General features: G+C 40.4%; 1 protein-coding gene across 16 annotated transcripts in view; it reads right to left on the reverse strand.

Moving 5' to 3' along the window:
- AGBL2 (AGBL carboxypeptidase 2) overlaps window positions 1–7,559 on the reverse strand; it is a 57,707-nt gene extending 50,148 nt beyond the window's left edge. For 4 of the 16 annotated variants that reach the window (XM_061609456.1, XM_061609459.1, XM_061609457.1 and 1 more), the window contains exons 1-5: window positions 7,474–7,559; window positions 3,758–3,821; window positions 3,145–3,226; window positions 1,098–1,229; window positions 782–970 (exon numbers count right to left, since the gene is read on the reverse strand). In XM_061609456.1, the coding sequence (XP_061465440.1) occupies window positions 782–970; window positions 1,098–1,229; window positions 3,145–3,226; window positions 3,758–3,790 (436 nt within the window). In that variant the 5' untranslated portion in view covers window positions 3,791–3,821; window positions 7,474–7,559. The other 12 variants (XM_061609453.1, XM_061609449.1, XM_061609455.1 and 9 more) reach the window with 12 other exon arrangements.
- Window positions 7,560–15,742: the final 8,183 nt, after the last annotated feature.

Genomic DNA, 15,742 nt, shown 5'->3' on the forward strand with positions numbered 1-15,742 from the left:
AATAGAGGTCCTAATTTGGCCTATATTTTCCCCAAACCACAGCTGCTCTGCAAAGGAACATTTTTCCTTTACAGCCCAGCTTGAATTCAAGCTGTTCTGCAAAGGAGAGTGCTTCACCTAATGTCATAGTAAAATCATGGGAATAACATATGGGTGGCCTTGTCCTTTCAAGTGGGAGAGGAATAATCAATGGAGATTCTAACAGATCAGTCTCTTAGGACTTTTTAAATATACATCTTCATTAGAGATCATGGTAACAGGAGTAAGATGATAAAATCTGCAGATGACACCAAGTTATGAGGCACTCAATGTATAGACTGATGATGAAAAACAACGTATTTGGCTTCTCAAATACACTGATACCAATGTTCACATTTTACATATTTTCCTGACATAAACTACTGATTTCCTGCTAGACCAAGGGAATGTGAGAAATGGTCTTAATTAAATCCTGTAGCCATAATGGTAATTTAACCCACAGTAAACAACAAATTGGAAACCCCATCTCCATGGAGCTGACTGTAAACTGGAAGAATGTTTTTTTTGGGGGGAGGGGTTAGTATGGAAGTACTACGAAAAGTGACTAAATATCACATATTCACATTCTGAATAGCTGCCCAAGAGGATCTTAAACTTGCAGTGTTCTTTTTGGAGTGAGCTCTATGGATTTGTGCTAGTGAAAAGGAAGTCTTCAGTCATGGTCTCTGTACAGCCAGTAAGCTTTACAGCAAAACATTATTATCCATGCAAAACACTAATTTCAATCCAAGGCTCAGATTACCAATGTGGTGGATATAATCATTGATTACTTCACACTCTATTGGCCAGAGTGGGGCCAAGAGTGAATCTGTATCATTGGGAAGAGAAAAAAGATTCCGAGGTTCTCGCAAGCGCAGAACACCAGGGCCCTCTGGATGGTCAAGCAAAAGTTGTTTGCTTTTAAGAAGTGCTGCTTCCATCGTAAGTGAACCTGAAAAGGAAAAGGAAAAAGTGCTGTTTATTTATTTGCAGGAAGCATGCAATGATGAGGGTTCAATCATGCATTTCAGTCTCACCAAATCAACAGATTTCTCACATCCAGCTCATAGCTTACTTACAGAGTAGGCTCTTGTTTGAATTATGTTTTGATCTACCTCTCTTGTGGAAGTTGCCTGGCTTGAACACAGGACAAGAACTTTTCTTCCAGCTTTCAAGAGGCAAAATGGGGTTCTGAGGAGCATTTTCCTCATCTAAGAAAAAAAAAATTCTATTACTTTAGAAACTTAACTGCATGAACCATTTACTAGCCCAGATAAATACAGGCAAAGTCTATTACTGGTCTGATAATTCAGAGCTTGGAAAACTTACTTTTTTGAACTACAACTCCCATCAGCCTCAGCCAGCATGGCCACTGGATTGGGCTGATGGGAGTTGTAGTTCAAAAAAAGTAACTTTTCCAAGCTCTGTGATAATTATTGTAGAGACCTACTATAGTGATGCTAAAAAATTAAATAAATAAAAAGTTAAAACTAACATATTACAAGGGCCACCTTTTCATATGCCAGGTGCATGGCTTGTATGCATAGTTATCAGCGTCATGTACATGATAAGGAGAGACTATGTCAATTTACATTGCAATCTTTTATAAGTATATTCAGGTCCCACTGAATCCAATGAGGCTTTTTCTCAGCTAAGTGGGTATAGAATTGCACCCATAAACACAGGTCCAAAATAACAGGCATTAGGCAGACAAAGCAATTAATATACACATACTTGGAAGTAAACTGCATTGAAATCAGTAAGACTTGCTTCAGGATGGTTAGAACTTAGGCATAAGGAAGAAAAGACAACAAAGAGTATTGTGGCACCTTAAAGACTAAAGCTGCAATCCAGTGCATACTTCCCTGGGAATAAGCCCTATTGAACCCAATGGAGCTTACTTCTGAGTAAACATGTATTGGACTACAGCCTAAAACTTATTATAGCATAAGCTTTCATGGACCATAGTCCATTTTTTCATCAGATGCATGAAGTATAATATTGAAAATCTTCACCCTGAATCTAAGCAAGCAATATTATCACAGTTCAAGAACACATTCCAGCCAAGCAAAAGCACTTGAGGAGGTTGCAGGGCAGGCTCAGTAAGGGCATGGCCTGTGAAGAGGGGTGTGGCCTAGGGAGAGTCTCAAAGGCCTGATAGGGCAGTCCTCTAGGTCTGAGGTTCCCCACCCCTGCTGAGGAACTTTCTGTAACTGACCTTTAGATGGCCATACTGGACAAAAGAGCTCCGGAGGAAAACTCTAGCGGGCAACTGAATTACCAATTATCAGGCAATTCAGTCTGTCACCTGTAGCCTGAAGAACTTTTTCTTTTTTAATCAGATGACCAACATTAATTAGCATACTAATGCCAAATTTTTCACTGTTTTTTTAAAAATTTCATTTCCCTCTGAACTCACTCTTTTATGCAAACATGCACACACAACATGTGTATATAAATTTGTCAGTTTAGGATTGCACATCATGCATCTGATGAAGTGAACTATGGTGCAGGAAAGCTTATGCCATAGTAAGTTTATTAGTCTTTAGGCAAAATGCAAGATTCTTTGTTGCTTTTGCTACAACAGACTTACAGCACAAGCCTAACCATGTCTATTCATGTCTTATTGAGTTCAGCGGGGCTTACTTCCAGATAAATAGGGTTAGGATTGCAGCCTAAAATGGCTACCCTTCTGAGAAAAGGAGGGATGACTTTTGTGTTTTATATTCTGTAGTACTAAATTACAAGTTTAATACTGCTCTTTTCCCCAGCAACATTTCCTCAGTTTTTTAAAAAGTTGACTAGAGGATAGACACTATTTCTTTCATACAACTACAATTATTCCTGAATGCTCTAAAGATAAAATGAAGTGATAGAGGTACTGTAAGTCCAGAAAACCCTGTGACAAAATCAGAACCATTTATTTTATTTATGATCACATTTCTATCCCACGTTTCCTCTCAAACAAGCCCACGGCAATAAGTAGCAAAACAATACAAATTAAAAACATTTAGAAACATTAACAAATATATGAAATACAAATATATGCAAACATGTTAAAACAATCAATATTATAGTACCTAATAGAATAAAACAATTCCATCAGACTGGGAGCCGTGTTCTTACCTTTGAAATAACCGTAGTATTGGAGATGCCGATATATGAATCTTTCATAGGGCTCTTTAAGCTGCTGATGAAGGAAAAATGTCTGAGCAAGAGAAAACCACTATGAGTCTCATTTACTAAAGCCACAGCATTTACTGCTATTATTTTTTAAGTACATTTATCCCACCTTTGCTCCAAGGAGCTCAAGGCAGAGCACATGTTTTTCACCTCTCCAGTTTATCCTCACAACAACCCTGTAAAGTAGGTTAAGCTGCGATAGTGACTGGCCCAAGGTCATCCAGGGAATTTCATGGGTGTGCTGGGATTTGAACCCTGATCTCACAGGTCCTAGTCTGACACTGTGCCACAATGGAAAATAAGCACCAAGTGACAATGTTGTGATGAAATGGAAGATCTCTGGGTGTACATTATCTCGAAACAGTTTTGCAATCACAGCACTATGGTTCTCTTGTTCACCTTATTCTCTACTAAAAAGAGATGAAATTTCATCCTTTGTCCCCAGAGAGGTCCTAAATCTTCTGCTATCCCACCAGTACAGAACTATGATCATAGAGACTCAGAGTGACTTCCCCCCTCCACTCCCCTACACATTTGGATTGAATTTTGCACTGACCTGACCCTCAGATGCTGGGTCTGCCGGACACATGTTGCTGAGCACAGTGGCTATCTGATGCCTTCTACAGAAAACCAGATAAAAGTGCTATTAAAAAGGAAGCCTATACAGTAGCCTTGTCTTCAACTTGTCAAGAATCCCAAAGGCTGATTATTCTGTCAGTCTCCAGTCCACCCATGGACTCCAGTAAGTCAGACATTGTGTGGGTGGGTAGGAGGGACGCTTGTAGTTGTGACAAAGGAAGGACGGGGATATTGGTGAAAATGGGGAAAGGGCAAAGCGAAGGAAGGGACTTTAAAACAGACTTTTAAAAATGTGATCTGTACTTTATGGCCAATTCCTTTCCCGAATGAAACTATATATATTCCACCTAAAAGCAACCCCTTCTTCTGACCTCGTCGACTTCGACCCATATAGGGCTGAAAGGCTTCTATGGCGACACCACTTTGGTCACTCACAACAAAACACCCACAGCCGTACAAAAGACAAGCGCGCGCGCCGGCTTTTCATAACCGTCAACGGGAGTCACTCGCTGTTCGTTAACGAGCCTGAGCGAATAACACTCGCCAAATCTCAGAAGGCGGCAGGAAGGATACAGGCCCAGCAGCCAGATGATAGCGGCAGGACTTGCTGCCTGTACATGTGACACTCGCCTACCTCTCCCTTCAGCGGTCACGGGCTCGCTCTTCCCTTGACGCCCCAAACCCTTTCTCTTACTCCCTACCAGAGGGGAACACGGTATCCTAGCAACCAACCACGCCAGAGTTAGACAGGTTCGGGGTGGGACTTACTGTTAATTGGTCCGTAAGCGCGGAGTGGCAGTGGTATATGCCATTGCTTGAAGGAGGAGACTCTGGGTACTAATTTGCGTCACTTATTAGGTTTTTGGGCTTTTGGGGGGGGAAGTGTTCCCATTTCCAAGTCCGCTTTTTAAGGGTTCAGTTGGATCCATTGCACCAGGGCCTATATCTGCGACGAGAGTCCCCTCTTGCCTCCCCCCCCATCATTGTTGTCTCACCCTCTTGCGTCTGAGCCTCCGGACGTGCGGGCCCCAAAAATAGCACCTCTCCCTCCAATCTTTGGGGAAGGGTCTGAACTCAGTGGTAGAGCAGCTGTGTTGCCTGCAGGAGGTCCCTGGTTCAATCCCCGGCATCTCCAGGTAGGGCTGTGACTGGGAGACTCCCTGCCTGAAAACCCTGGAGACCCCTTGCTAGCTAGTGTAGACCGGGGTTCCCAAACAGTGGTCCATGAACTTCATACAAGTCGCGCGGTATGTCTGCCTTAAATATTTATACAGTTTTTTAATTGTATTTTTATTGCGTTTTTTACTTCCTATATTGCATTTCGTTGTATTACAATTTGATTTCTATGGAGTGCAAATTGTAATACTATAAAATACTATATAAGAAATAAAAGAAGCAATAAAAACAAAATTAAAAGCTAAAGAACAACAGCAAAGCAATCATAATGCCAAAATACAATTTAAATAACATCCCAGAAAAATATAAAGATCAAGGATCTGGTTCTGTAGTATGATCGACGGGGAGAAGCCTCCAAAGGTTCTTGTGTAACTTTGTTATTAACATTCTGTATTTGTTCTGGTTGAGAAATCTTTTTTTGCGCCATCTTCTTGCCCCGTGTCGGTGATACATCGAGTAATTTGAACCATTTACGCGGATCAAGAACCGATTATAGACGCAGAATTGGAAATACACCCATCTCGTATCAAGTGATTGCCCAGTGTAGAAAATGATTTAAAAGATACATTAAATTCCTGGGGGTGCCTTTCTCCCCGAAAACATATACTTACAGCCAGGCCCACCCTTAGCCTGTGCGGGGCCTGGGACAAAAGCATAGTTGGGGGCCCCCCACATTAGGGTTGCCATATTCCAGTTCCACAAATCTGGATAGACTAATTTGCATATTATGCATATTATTTGCATATTATGCAAATATTTGTATATTAATATTTGGATTGTCCAGCTGTTTTGTTTTTGTGCCTAGGAATTACCACCAAAAACTGGGGAAAGATGTGAGAAATCTTTTTTAAAAAAAACTTAACATTTTCAGCCTTAAATGCCTATACTCTAGTTTCCAACCATATGGAATATTGATTGATTGATTAAGAGGATTTATATCCTGCCCTTCTGCTGTTAAAAACAGAGGTCAGGACAGCTTACAAATATAATAAAAACAATAAAAATACACAATCAATATAAAAACATAATAAAAACACAAAATAGCAACAAACATAAAGTAAGTCAGGGCAGCAGTATGGTTAACCATTACATATACAATATATTTCAGAGATGTGGTGGGTGGAGAAAAACAAGCCAAAATGTTAGGAAAAGGAGTCTTTCACGCCACATGCTCAGTTCTAAATACTGTTGCAGCAAGTTTTACAAGTTCCTCCAGTATTCCACTGGTGCAGGCACTCAGACATTCAAAGTATCTGTATGTTTCTTAGGTTTTATAAAAGCAGAGCTTTGCTTAACTCAAAATTTCTTCTCCCTTTGATCAATCACATCTACACAGGTTCCACCTCCATACTCAAAATGAAACAGCCTGGAAGTGTGCAACAACCCCACACATACTTTGCTAATTAGATTACCAATGCCAGGATGTCTGTTTTATCGACTACTCTCCTGCTCCCCCCCCCCACCAGGCATCATGAAAGACCCAGTCCTGGGCTCAGAAAGAAAATAAATATCTGGTCCTCTTCAAAGTATTGATAAGCCTCTTGTTTTAATTAAAATAATAATTATAAATTCTTGCTCTTATCACTAATGGGAGTTAATTATCTTGCATATGCTTGCTGTTGCTTCTATGGCTGTAACGGAGTGAGGTTAAAGATAAGTGAAATGCAAATAGGAAAAAAACAACACAAAAGGCAGTAACACTTTCCTAAATGTAATACCATACCAACCACAACAAGATACCTAACTAAGCATCTCACAACAAGTCAGGATTCCTAACCAAAAATAGGATAAATGAAGAAATATTTATATACGCATGACTATCAAATATATTTATTATTTACACAAACTGTAAAGATATTTATAGTGCAATCCTAGGTTTATTTATTCAGAAGCAAGTCCCAGCGTATTCAGTGGGGCTTACTCAAACAGGGACAGAACTGCAACCTCAAGTGATAAGTAACTTCATTCATAAAATTCTGAATCATGCCACTTTACGTTGTTTTGCAACTGTTTATACTTGTGTTTATGGTTATTGGATTTATTTCTTGTTGTGAGCTGCCTTGGTTTCCAACCCTACCTCACAGGGTTGTTGGGAAGACTACAAACACACACACTGCAGATGTATAAATACATACAGCCCATATAATAGTTTATTGTCAAACCAGTTGGTCATTGCAGAAAAATCAGTATTAGTTTTTAAAAAGTCAGTATTAGTTTCCTACAGACTAAAAACTGTAATACCTAAGTAAGCCCTGCCTACTTGCTTTAAAATAGGACTGGAGGGGGGGGGTGGACACAGAAAGAGAACACACAAACACAAAGTCTTATTGATTTTCAGCACATTCATAACCATGTCTACTCAAGAGTAAGTCCTATTGAATTCAATGGGATTTACTCTGGACATATTAGCAACGCTTTTACCCTCACAAAAGCAAGTATTGGGAAGGTTTTCAAAACACTGCCCAGGTTCTGACTCGTACACACAAGAGGGGAAAAAACTGAAATGTATATACTTACCCAATTTATGAGATTTTCAGATAAACAGGAAGGGAAACCACCATTTTCTGGCTTTGCAATGAGGTTTTGCAGACACTGCCACCAAACAAACACTTCACTGATTGGCTGAAATCCTGAACGGGCGGGGTTAAAGCTACGAAGTGCTATACAGTAGTGAAAAAAATATTTAACAGGGGGGCTGGCGTTTTTATGTATATCTGGAGAACCGGACCACCTAGAAACTTAGTTTTTTTTTTTTAAATTAAAGGTGAGAATCCGGGCCACCTAAGGGGCTAAACAGGCGCTGGGTGGCATGCAAAGAATCCGGGTAAAACCCGGCTAACTGGGCAATATGGCAACCCTACCCCACATTCAGGCAGGGAATTCAAACTTCCCGCCTAAAAGCTTCACAAACACCCGCTTCACAGCTGATGAGTGGAGGGGAAAAACCGCTCAGGCATGCAGCCAAAGAGCAGGAGATTCCCCAAGAGTGGGAAGCAGCTGGCGAGACTTCATGCCTTAAAAGAAAAAAACCCTGCAGCCCAGCTTCTCATTGCCAAGCGCGGGCCGGGGCAACTGCCCCCCTTCCCGGTGCCTAGGGGCAGCGCTGCTTACAGCGCCCTCAGCAACAATGGCTCTTCGGTCCTTCCAACAACTGATTATAGTTTTACAAAATGTCCTGCTTCCTAAACCCAAGAATAAACCGCTGAATATTGTATTTAAATCTAAATCTTGGTTTGACTACGAATTCGTCAAGGCAAAAAAAACAACTAACAGCATCATACGATGCTTATAAAACCAATAACTCACAAGCCCTACTTTCAGAATACCTTGAGTCGAGGAAACGATATAAACACCTAATTGCCCTGAAAAAGAAGCTAGCATTAAAAGAAACTTGGCAACATCTGTTAAAAGCCTCCAGATTAAAGGATTCCACCTTATTCTGGAGGATGGTTGCGCAGGGATGGCCAAAAGTCCCTTCTAACTTGGACTGTTATATCACACCCAATACCTGGGAGAAGTATTTCACTAAAATTTATGCAAGAGACCAGCGATATCAATTTCCGCCTAAATCTGATATGAACAACCTGCCGGATCAGCCACCAGTATCTGCTAAGGAAATTTCTAATCTTATAGCCAAAATGAAATTGAATAAAGCCCCTGGGGCGGATAATATCCCGGCTGAGGCTTTTAAATCAAATGTAGACTGGTGGGCCCTGCTATTAGCGGCTCTGTTTACGTATATAGACCATTCTATTCAGATCCCAAAAGATTGGGGCCTTGCGATAATTATTCCCATCTACAAAAAAGGTTCTAGATATGATCCCTCTAATTATGCCTATCAGATTTTTAAACATTGTTAGTAAATTATACGCTAGCCACCTGTATGAGAAGCTGAAAGACTGAACTGAACAAGAAAATATCTTAGCAGATGAACAGGCGGTTTTAGAGATGAATGCTCCACCATAGACCATGCTTTTGTCCTACATCATTTGGTAAATAAATATACAGCCAATCCTGGTAGAGCCCTCTACGCGGCTTTTATTGATTTTAAGACAGCTTTTGATTCAATCTCTAGAGAAAGGCTATGGGAGAGATTAGAGGCCACCAATATCGATAAGCACCTCCTGTCTCTAATACGTGGCCTATATGCGAACACCTTTTTACATATTAGATGTAACAACGTAGGGCATCTAACTAGGCCTATCCCCACTTTCAACGGGGTTAAGCAGGGATGTATTCTAGCTCCTCTCCTGTTTAACCTTTATATTAATTCACTGGTTGATAGTTTGCTGCCAATATGTTCACATCCACCTAGACTATCTGAGAGTCCCCTGTCTATTCTTATGTATGCAGATGACATAGCCCTTTTATTGCTGTCGTGTATTGGCTTAAAGCGCTTACTGACCGCACTTGCAAAATGTAGAACTGAATCTCTGTCAATCAATTATGATAAGATGAACATTTTGGTCTTTACTAATAAAAGACCAAGACATCGCTGGCGGATAAATGAGTATCCAATTGACCAAGTAGGCTCCTTTAGATATTTGGGACTGACCTTTCATTCAACGGGAGCCTGGCGGCCTCAAGTAAAAGCTGCTATTGCCAATGCACAAAGAACTACGAAGGCACTTCTTTCCTTCTATTTTAAGAGAGGAGGTCAATATCTTCCCGCAGCCATACAAGTTTTTGTGACAAAAGTCATTCCACAGCTGCTGTATGGTGCACAAGTTAGTACCTATGAGAAGTATTCCTCCTTTGATAAATGCCAAATTACTAAGGCTAGGGTTCTCCATGCCCATGGTTCTTAATCTGGGACATGCAAAAGCCAAAGAGAACATTCTCCAACGGATCTGGGATGTTGATTTTCAAGGCCATCTGATGTGTCACCAAATTTAGATACAATGCAAGACCATTCTTACCTGCCCCTTACTTAAACACTGTGACTATACCTAAATTCCGAAGAGCCTTTACATTGGCCAGGTTTAACACCTTGCCCTCGGCACTTCTGGAGGGCAGATATATATAAAAAAACCTATAATGAGAGACTATGCCCTTGTGGTGGTGGGGTGGTAGAAACGGTGGAATATGTGCTACTACATTGCCTATTCTATCAAGATCTTAGACTCCAGTTAATCATTCCAATCTTACAAAACATCCCCAGCAGAAATGAGGCTTTCTATGCAAACTATCTTCTATCCGACCAGTCTCCACAGATAACAGCTAAGGTTGCTAGGTGCTATCCATTGTTCTGCTGCTATCCATTGCAGAAGATCCATGCTAAGTTGAGGGTTATGTACAGATGTAGTTCTGGTTATAATGAAATTTTAATTGTTTAATTGTTCTGCGTTGTTTTTATCGTAAATTGTCACTTTTTACTGATGTATACATTTAAGTTGGTCTATGACTGCAATAAATTTATTCATTCATTCAATATAAAGATCAAATAAGGAACAGATTTGAGGCTTTAAACTTAGTTGACAGAGAACCAGAAGAACTATGGAATGAAGTCAGAGACATTATCAGGGAAGAATGCAAAAAGACAACACCTCTAGTTAAAAAGAGAGAAAGACCTCAATGAATGACTGAAGAAACTTAAAATGGTTAAAGAGAGAAGGAAAGCAAAAGCAAAAGGAGATAGAAATACAGCCAGAACCCTAAATGCAACAATACAGTGACTAGTACGTAGGGACAAAGAACTATTACAATAGTTATTGTATAGAAATAGAAGAGGACAACAAAAAGGGAAGAACAAGAGCCCTATTCCAAAAGATTAGAGAAATGAAAGGGAAATTTAAACCACGAGTAGGGATGTTGAATCAGTGACCTCCAAGAGTATCTGTCGTTAACCACCCTGTTCAGATCTTTTAAGTTCAGGTCTGTGCCTTCCTTTGTGGAATCAATCCATCTCGTTTGGTCTTCCTCTTTTTCTACTCCCTGCTGTTTTCCACAGCATTATTGTCTTTTCTAGTGAATCATGTCTCCTCATGATGTGTCCAAAGGATGATAACCTCAGTCTCATCATTTAGCTTCTAGTGATAGTTCTGGTTTAATTTGTTCTAACACCCAATTATTTGTCTTTTTTGCAGTCCATGGTATGCGCAAAGCTGTCCCCCAACATCACATTTCAAATGAGTTGATTTTTCTCGTATCCACTTTTTTCACTGTCCAACTTTCATATCCATACATAAAGATCGGGAATACCATGGTCTGAATAATCCTGACTTTAGTGTTCAGTGATACATCTTTGCATTTGAGGACCTTTTCTAGTTCTCTCATAGCTGCCCTCCCCAGTCCTAGCCTTGTTCTGATTTCTTGACTATTGTCTCCATTTTGGTTAATAACTGTGCCAAGGTATTGATAATCCTTGACAAGTTCAATGTCATTGTTGTCAACTTTAAAGTGACATAAATCTTCTGTTGTCATTACTTTAGTCTTCTTGATTTTCAGCTGTAGTCCTGCTTTTGTGCTTTCCTCTTTAACTTTCATCAGCATTCGTTTCAAATCATTACTGGTTTCTGCTAGTAGTATGGTATCGTCTGCGTATCTTAAATTATTGATATTTCTTCCTCCAATTTTTACACCTCCTTCATTTTGGTCCAATCCCGCTTTCCGTATATGTTCTGCGTATAAAAAAGTAGGGTGATAAAATACACCCCTGTCTCACACCATTTCCAATGGGGAACCAATCAGTTTCTCCATATTCTGTCCTTACAGTAGTCTCTTGTCCAGAGTATAGGTTGCGCATCAGGACAATCAGATGCTGGTGCACTCCCATTTCTTTTAAAGCATTCCATAGTTTTTCATGATACACAATCAAAGACTTTGCTGTAATCTATAAAGCACCGGGTGATTTCCTTCTGAAATTCCTTGTTCCGTTCCATTATCCAACGTATGTTTGCAATATGATCTCTGGTGCCTCTTCCCTTACTGAATCCAACTTGGACATCTGGCATTTCTCACTCCATATACGGTAAGAGCCTTTGTTGTAGAATCTTGAGCATTACTTGCATGGGATAGTAACTACCTTACTCTAAGAACATTCAGGTCTCCCCAGTTGGTTTCTTGTGGGAGCATCTATCACCGATTCAGCCCTGCTCAGGCGCAAAGGTAAAAGAGGTTGTAGAACAGACTGTACCGCTTCAGCCGACAGATGATGGATGCCATTTTTGGGAGCGCATATGGCTACTCTCAGCATTCGCTTCTGTTACAATCAAGAATTCAAGTATAGTGTGGTCACTTTCTGCCAGACTCCACCTCCCTTTTTATTCCTTCTGTTCTTTTTGAACAAGTTATATCCTTCAATTGCTGTATTCCAGTCATGGGAGTCATCCCACCAAGTTTTAGTTATACCTATCAAGTCCTAATTGCCCTCCTGTATTAAGAGTTCATCCCACCAAGTTTTAGTTATACCTATCAAATCGTAATTGCCCTCCTGTATTAAGAATTCAAGTTCGTCCTGCTTGTTTCCCATGCTCTTTGCATTAGTATACAGGCATCGAAGACCATGTGATCTATGGCTTGGCTTCCTTACTGCATTTTTTCTGAGGACCGTCACTGGTCCCTATTACAGTCAATCTCTCTATTCCCGTTATAGTGCACAAGCCTTCATCAGTTGTTACCACCAAGTTTACGTCTCCCTCCCCCTTAGAATTCAGTTTAAAGCCCTCCTGATGAACTTCTCCATGCTGTGGCAAAACACATTCTTCCCAGTCCTTGTGAGATGCAACCCATCACTTGCCAGCAATCCATCTTCCAGGAAACAGCCCGTGGTCCCAGAATCCAAATCTCTCACGTCGGCATCACCTTCGTAGCCGTTCATTCACATGGAGTATTTTTCTTTCCCTTTCTACTCTTCTTCTAAGTACTGGAAGGATGGATGAAAAAACTATCTGGGCCCCAAAGTCCTTGAGTTTCCTTCCCAGAGCTTCAAAGTCTGATGTGATTTCTTCATAGCTCCATTTGGCAGTATCATTTGTTCCTACATGGATGAGGAGAAAGGGATACCTGTCAGTGGGCTTGATGAGTGATGGCAACCCTTCCGTCACATCTCTAATCTGTCCTCCTGGTAGACAGCATACCTGGCGAGTCCACGGATCTTCTCTGCATACTTGGGTTTTGATCCCATGCAGTAGGGAGTCTCCCACTACTAGTACTCTTCTCTTCTTGTTGTTGTGGGGTGAGGTTTCATTGGCCCTGCTTGACTGAGATTCAGCCTCTTGCTCTTTGTCGCACGGGGTCTCCTGTAATTCTTCCACCATTGGCTGTCCTCCAGTCTCATCCTCGAGTGGTTGAAAGCGGTTCCATAGTTCCACTGGTGAAGGGTGTCTTCTAGCTCTTCTGCTCCCAATTGTCACCCTTTCCCACGGAGTTTCCTCCACTTCGGTGTTCCTCTCCAAAGCAGTCTCCTCTTCTGCTACCACATGCTGTTGCTCTTCCTCCTCCACTTCTCTTTGCTGCTGTTGTTCCAGCGTTCTAAGAGCTCTTCATCTTCTCATAGTTCTCAGTGTGGCCACCCGCCGTTCCAGGCCTCTCACTTTTTCTTTCAACAGTTCCACGAGCTTGCACTTGTTGCACGTGTATGCCATGTTGTTTTCAGGCAAGAAAACAAACATGGCACACACCTTGCAGGTTGCAACCACTGGAGTATCCTTCCCGTTCATACTCTCTTCTATCTTTCGTTTCTTTCTAACTACTTGTTTTGGAGTGGCCTGTGCTTTGTCCTGTCGTACTACAGGGTAAACTTGAGAGTCCCACTGGTATGCAGTGTGCTGTACAAGGAGAATTAGTAATTTGGTTTTTTTGGGTTTTTTTAGGGACCTCCCCCTTGACCTCCCGTCAAACTACTTTGTCAAACTCCTGTTTGCTCGCTCTGTTTGCTCTCTCTATGAAAGCTGGCTTGTTTAGATGTCCTCACCTCATATGGAAAGGGGGGAGAAAGAGAGATCAGAGGCCTCAACATTAAAAAAAACCCTTTCATATAAAATAGCCTAGTGAGGTTAAAGTGAAGAAGTCAAGATTTCTTTAAGGAAAATGATCCTGAGTGGAAGATATGCAACTCAAATAGCCCTGACCTTTTTTACTTTCACACTCGCCAAATTCTGGATACATAGCAGCGTATCAGTTCCTAATTCACTTTAACTTTTTAAATTATTACTTATTAATTTATATATTGCTTACATGCCAAAATGACTTCTAAATGGTTTACAAGTATAAAATCAATTATAAAATATATACATAACTAAAATACTCAGTAAAACAATTCCATCAGAACATTCAAAATATGACTTCCGGGAAGGGTGACTTCGCTTGTGCCTGCTTTTGAGACGGGCTCCCGCCTCAAAAGAAGCTTATTCAGATATAAATCAGTCAGAACATTTTTTTTTTTTTTGACTGATGAAATTTCTCCCGGGCAGGGAGAAACGTAGAGATCAACCTCAAAAGCCTGTTTTTGTTGGGAGGACTGGATTTCATTAATTTATGAGAAAAGGTCCAGCCAACAATGCCGGACGGACTTCCAAACTTTTGCTCTATCTGTTTAATGCGATACGTTTATCTTTTCTTCAAAGAGAAAACCGACTAACAGGCAAGCACCCTTCTTTCTATTATTTTTCTTACTTGGTTTAAATTGTTGCAGCAAAAGGAGATTTGCCAGATTGATCGGCTTTGAAGTACTTCTGGGTGAGCTATAACTCTTCTCTGTTATTCACGAAATTAACAGCTTATCTCTGTTTCTGTTGCAAAAAGCTGTCCTGGAAGTGCATCCTAAAGATATAAACAGAAGAGGGATTTCTATTCCGAGGAATGTTATATTGTCTGGGACTATTCTCTTTTTGGTGTATTTTATTTCGACGAATCTGCTTCTTCACGACGCCACTAACTGTTTTGATGCTGGGAACCAAATTTGTTTTGTATTCTTGAACATAGAGAGATAAGGCAGGCTGCTCTGTTTATACTGTGATGTCATCAAGCCTGGAATATTAACCCAATTGTTGCTGAAATAAGAAGTGGTTCTTCTTTACTTCTGTTTTGCTTTGTTTTCGTGGTTTTAAAAATGGCAATCAAGAAAGTGGCTGAGAATCTGGAAGTAATTATGTTTCAGAAAATAATGGATGAGATTGAGATAACGAAACAAACCCTGCGACAGGGCAGTAAGGAGCTGAAAATTGAACTGAGCAAAATGACGCAGGAGTTTAAAGAAATAGGGGATCCTGTGAGAGAGGAGAATGAGATCAGAGATGAGAAAAGAAAAAATAAAGGGAAGATACAAGCCCTGGAGATTGGAACAAATGTGGAATTGGAAAAAGATCTGGAGTTTATGGATATTAGAAATAAAATCTACTGTTTGGAATTTAACGTTATCTCTGAAGAAATTAATGAAGATATTAGAGATAAAGTTATCAATGGCTTGGATAATCTTCTGGACTGGAATGACGTGACGGAGTTTGATATAGTGAAAATCTATGGAATTAACTGCAGCCATGTGACAATGGAAAAACTCTCAAGAGATGAGCCAGTGCATTTTGTAAAAAAGAAGAACAGAGATATGACTTTACAACAGTACTTCAGCAACTTATTCAGAATGGATGGCAAGAAAATATTTGGGATAGAGGAAATTCCCATCAGACTCTTATTATATGACTATGGCTATGACAGCAAGATTATTATGGAATACTGATAATGGAAGATTGGACACTGAAATTACTGGATTTAACAGGACTATTGAAGATGGAAGATGAAATTAATAGGGATAATGGAATAATGGCTATTGAAATTATTGGACCTAACA

Source organism: Rhineura floridana, chromosome 2 (genome assembly GCF_030035675.1).
Source record: "Rhineura floridana isolate rRhiFlo1 chromosome 2, rRhiFlo1.hap2, whole genome shotgun sequence".
NCBI lineage: Eukaryota > Metazoa > Chordata > Lepidosauria > Squamata > Rhineuridae > Rhineura > Rhineura floridana.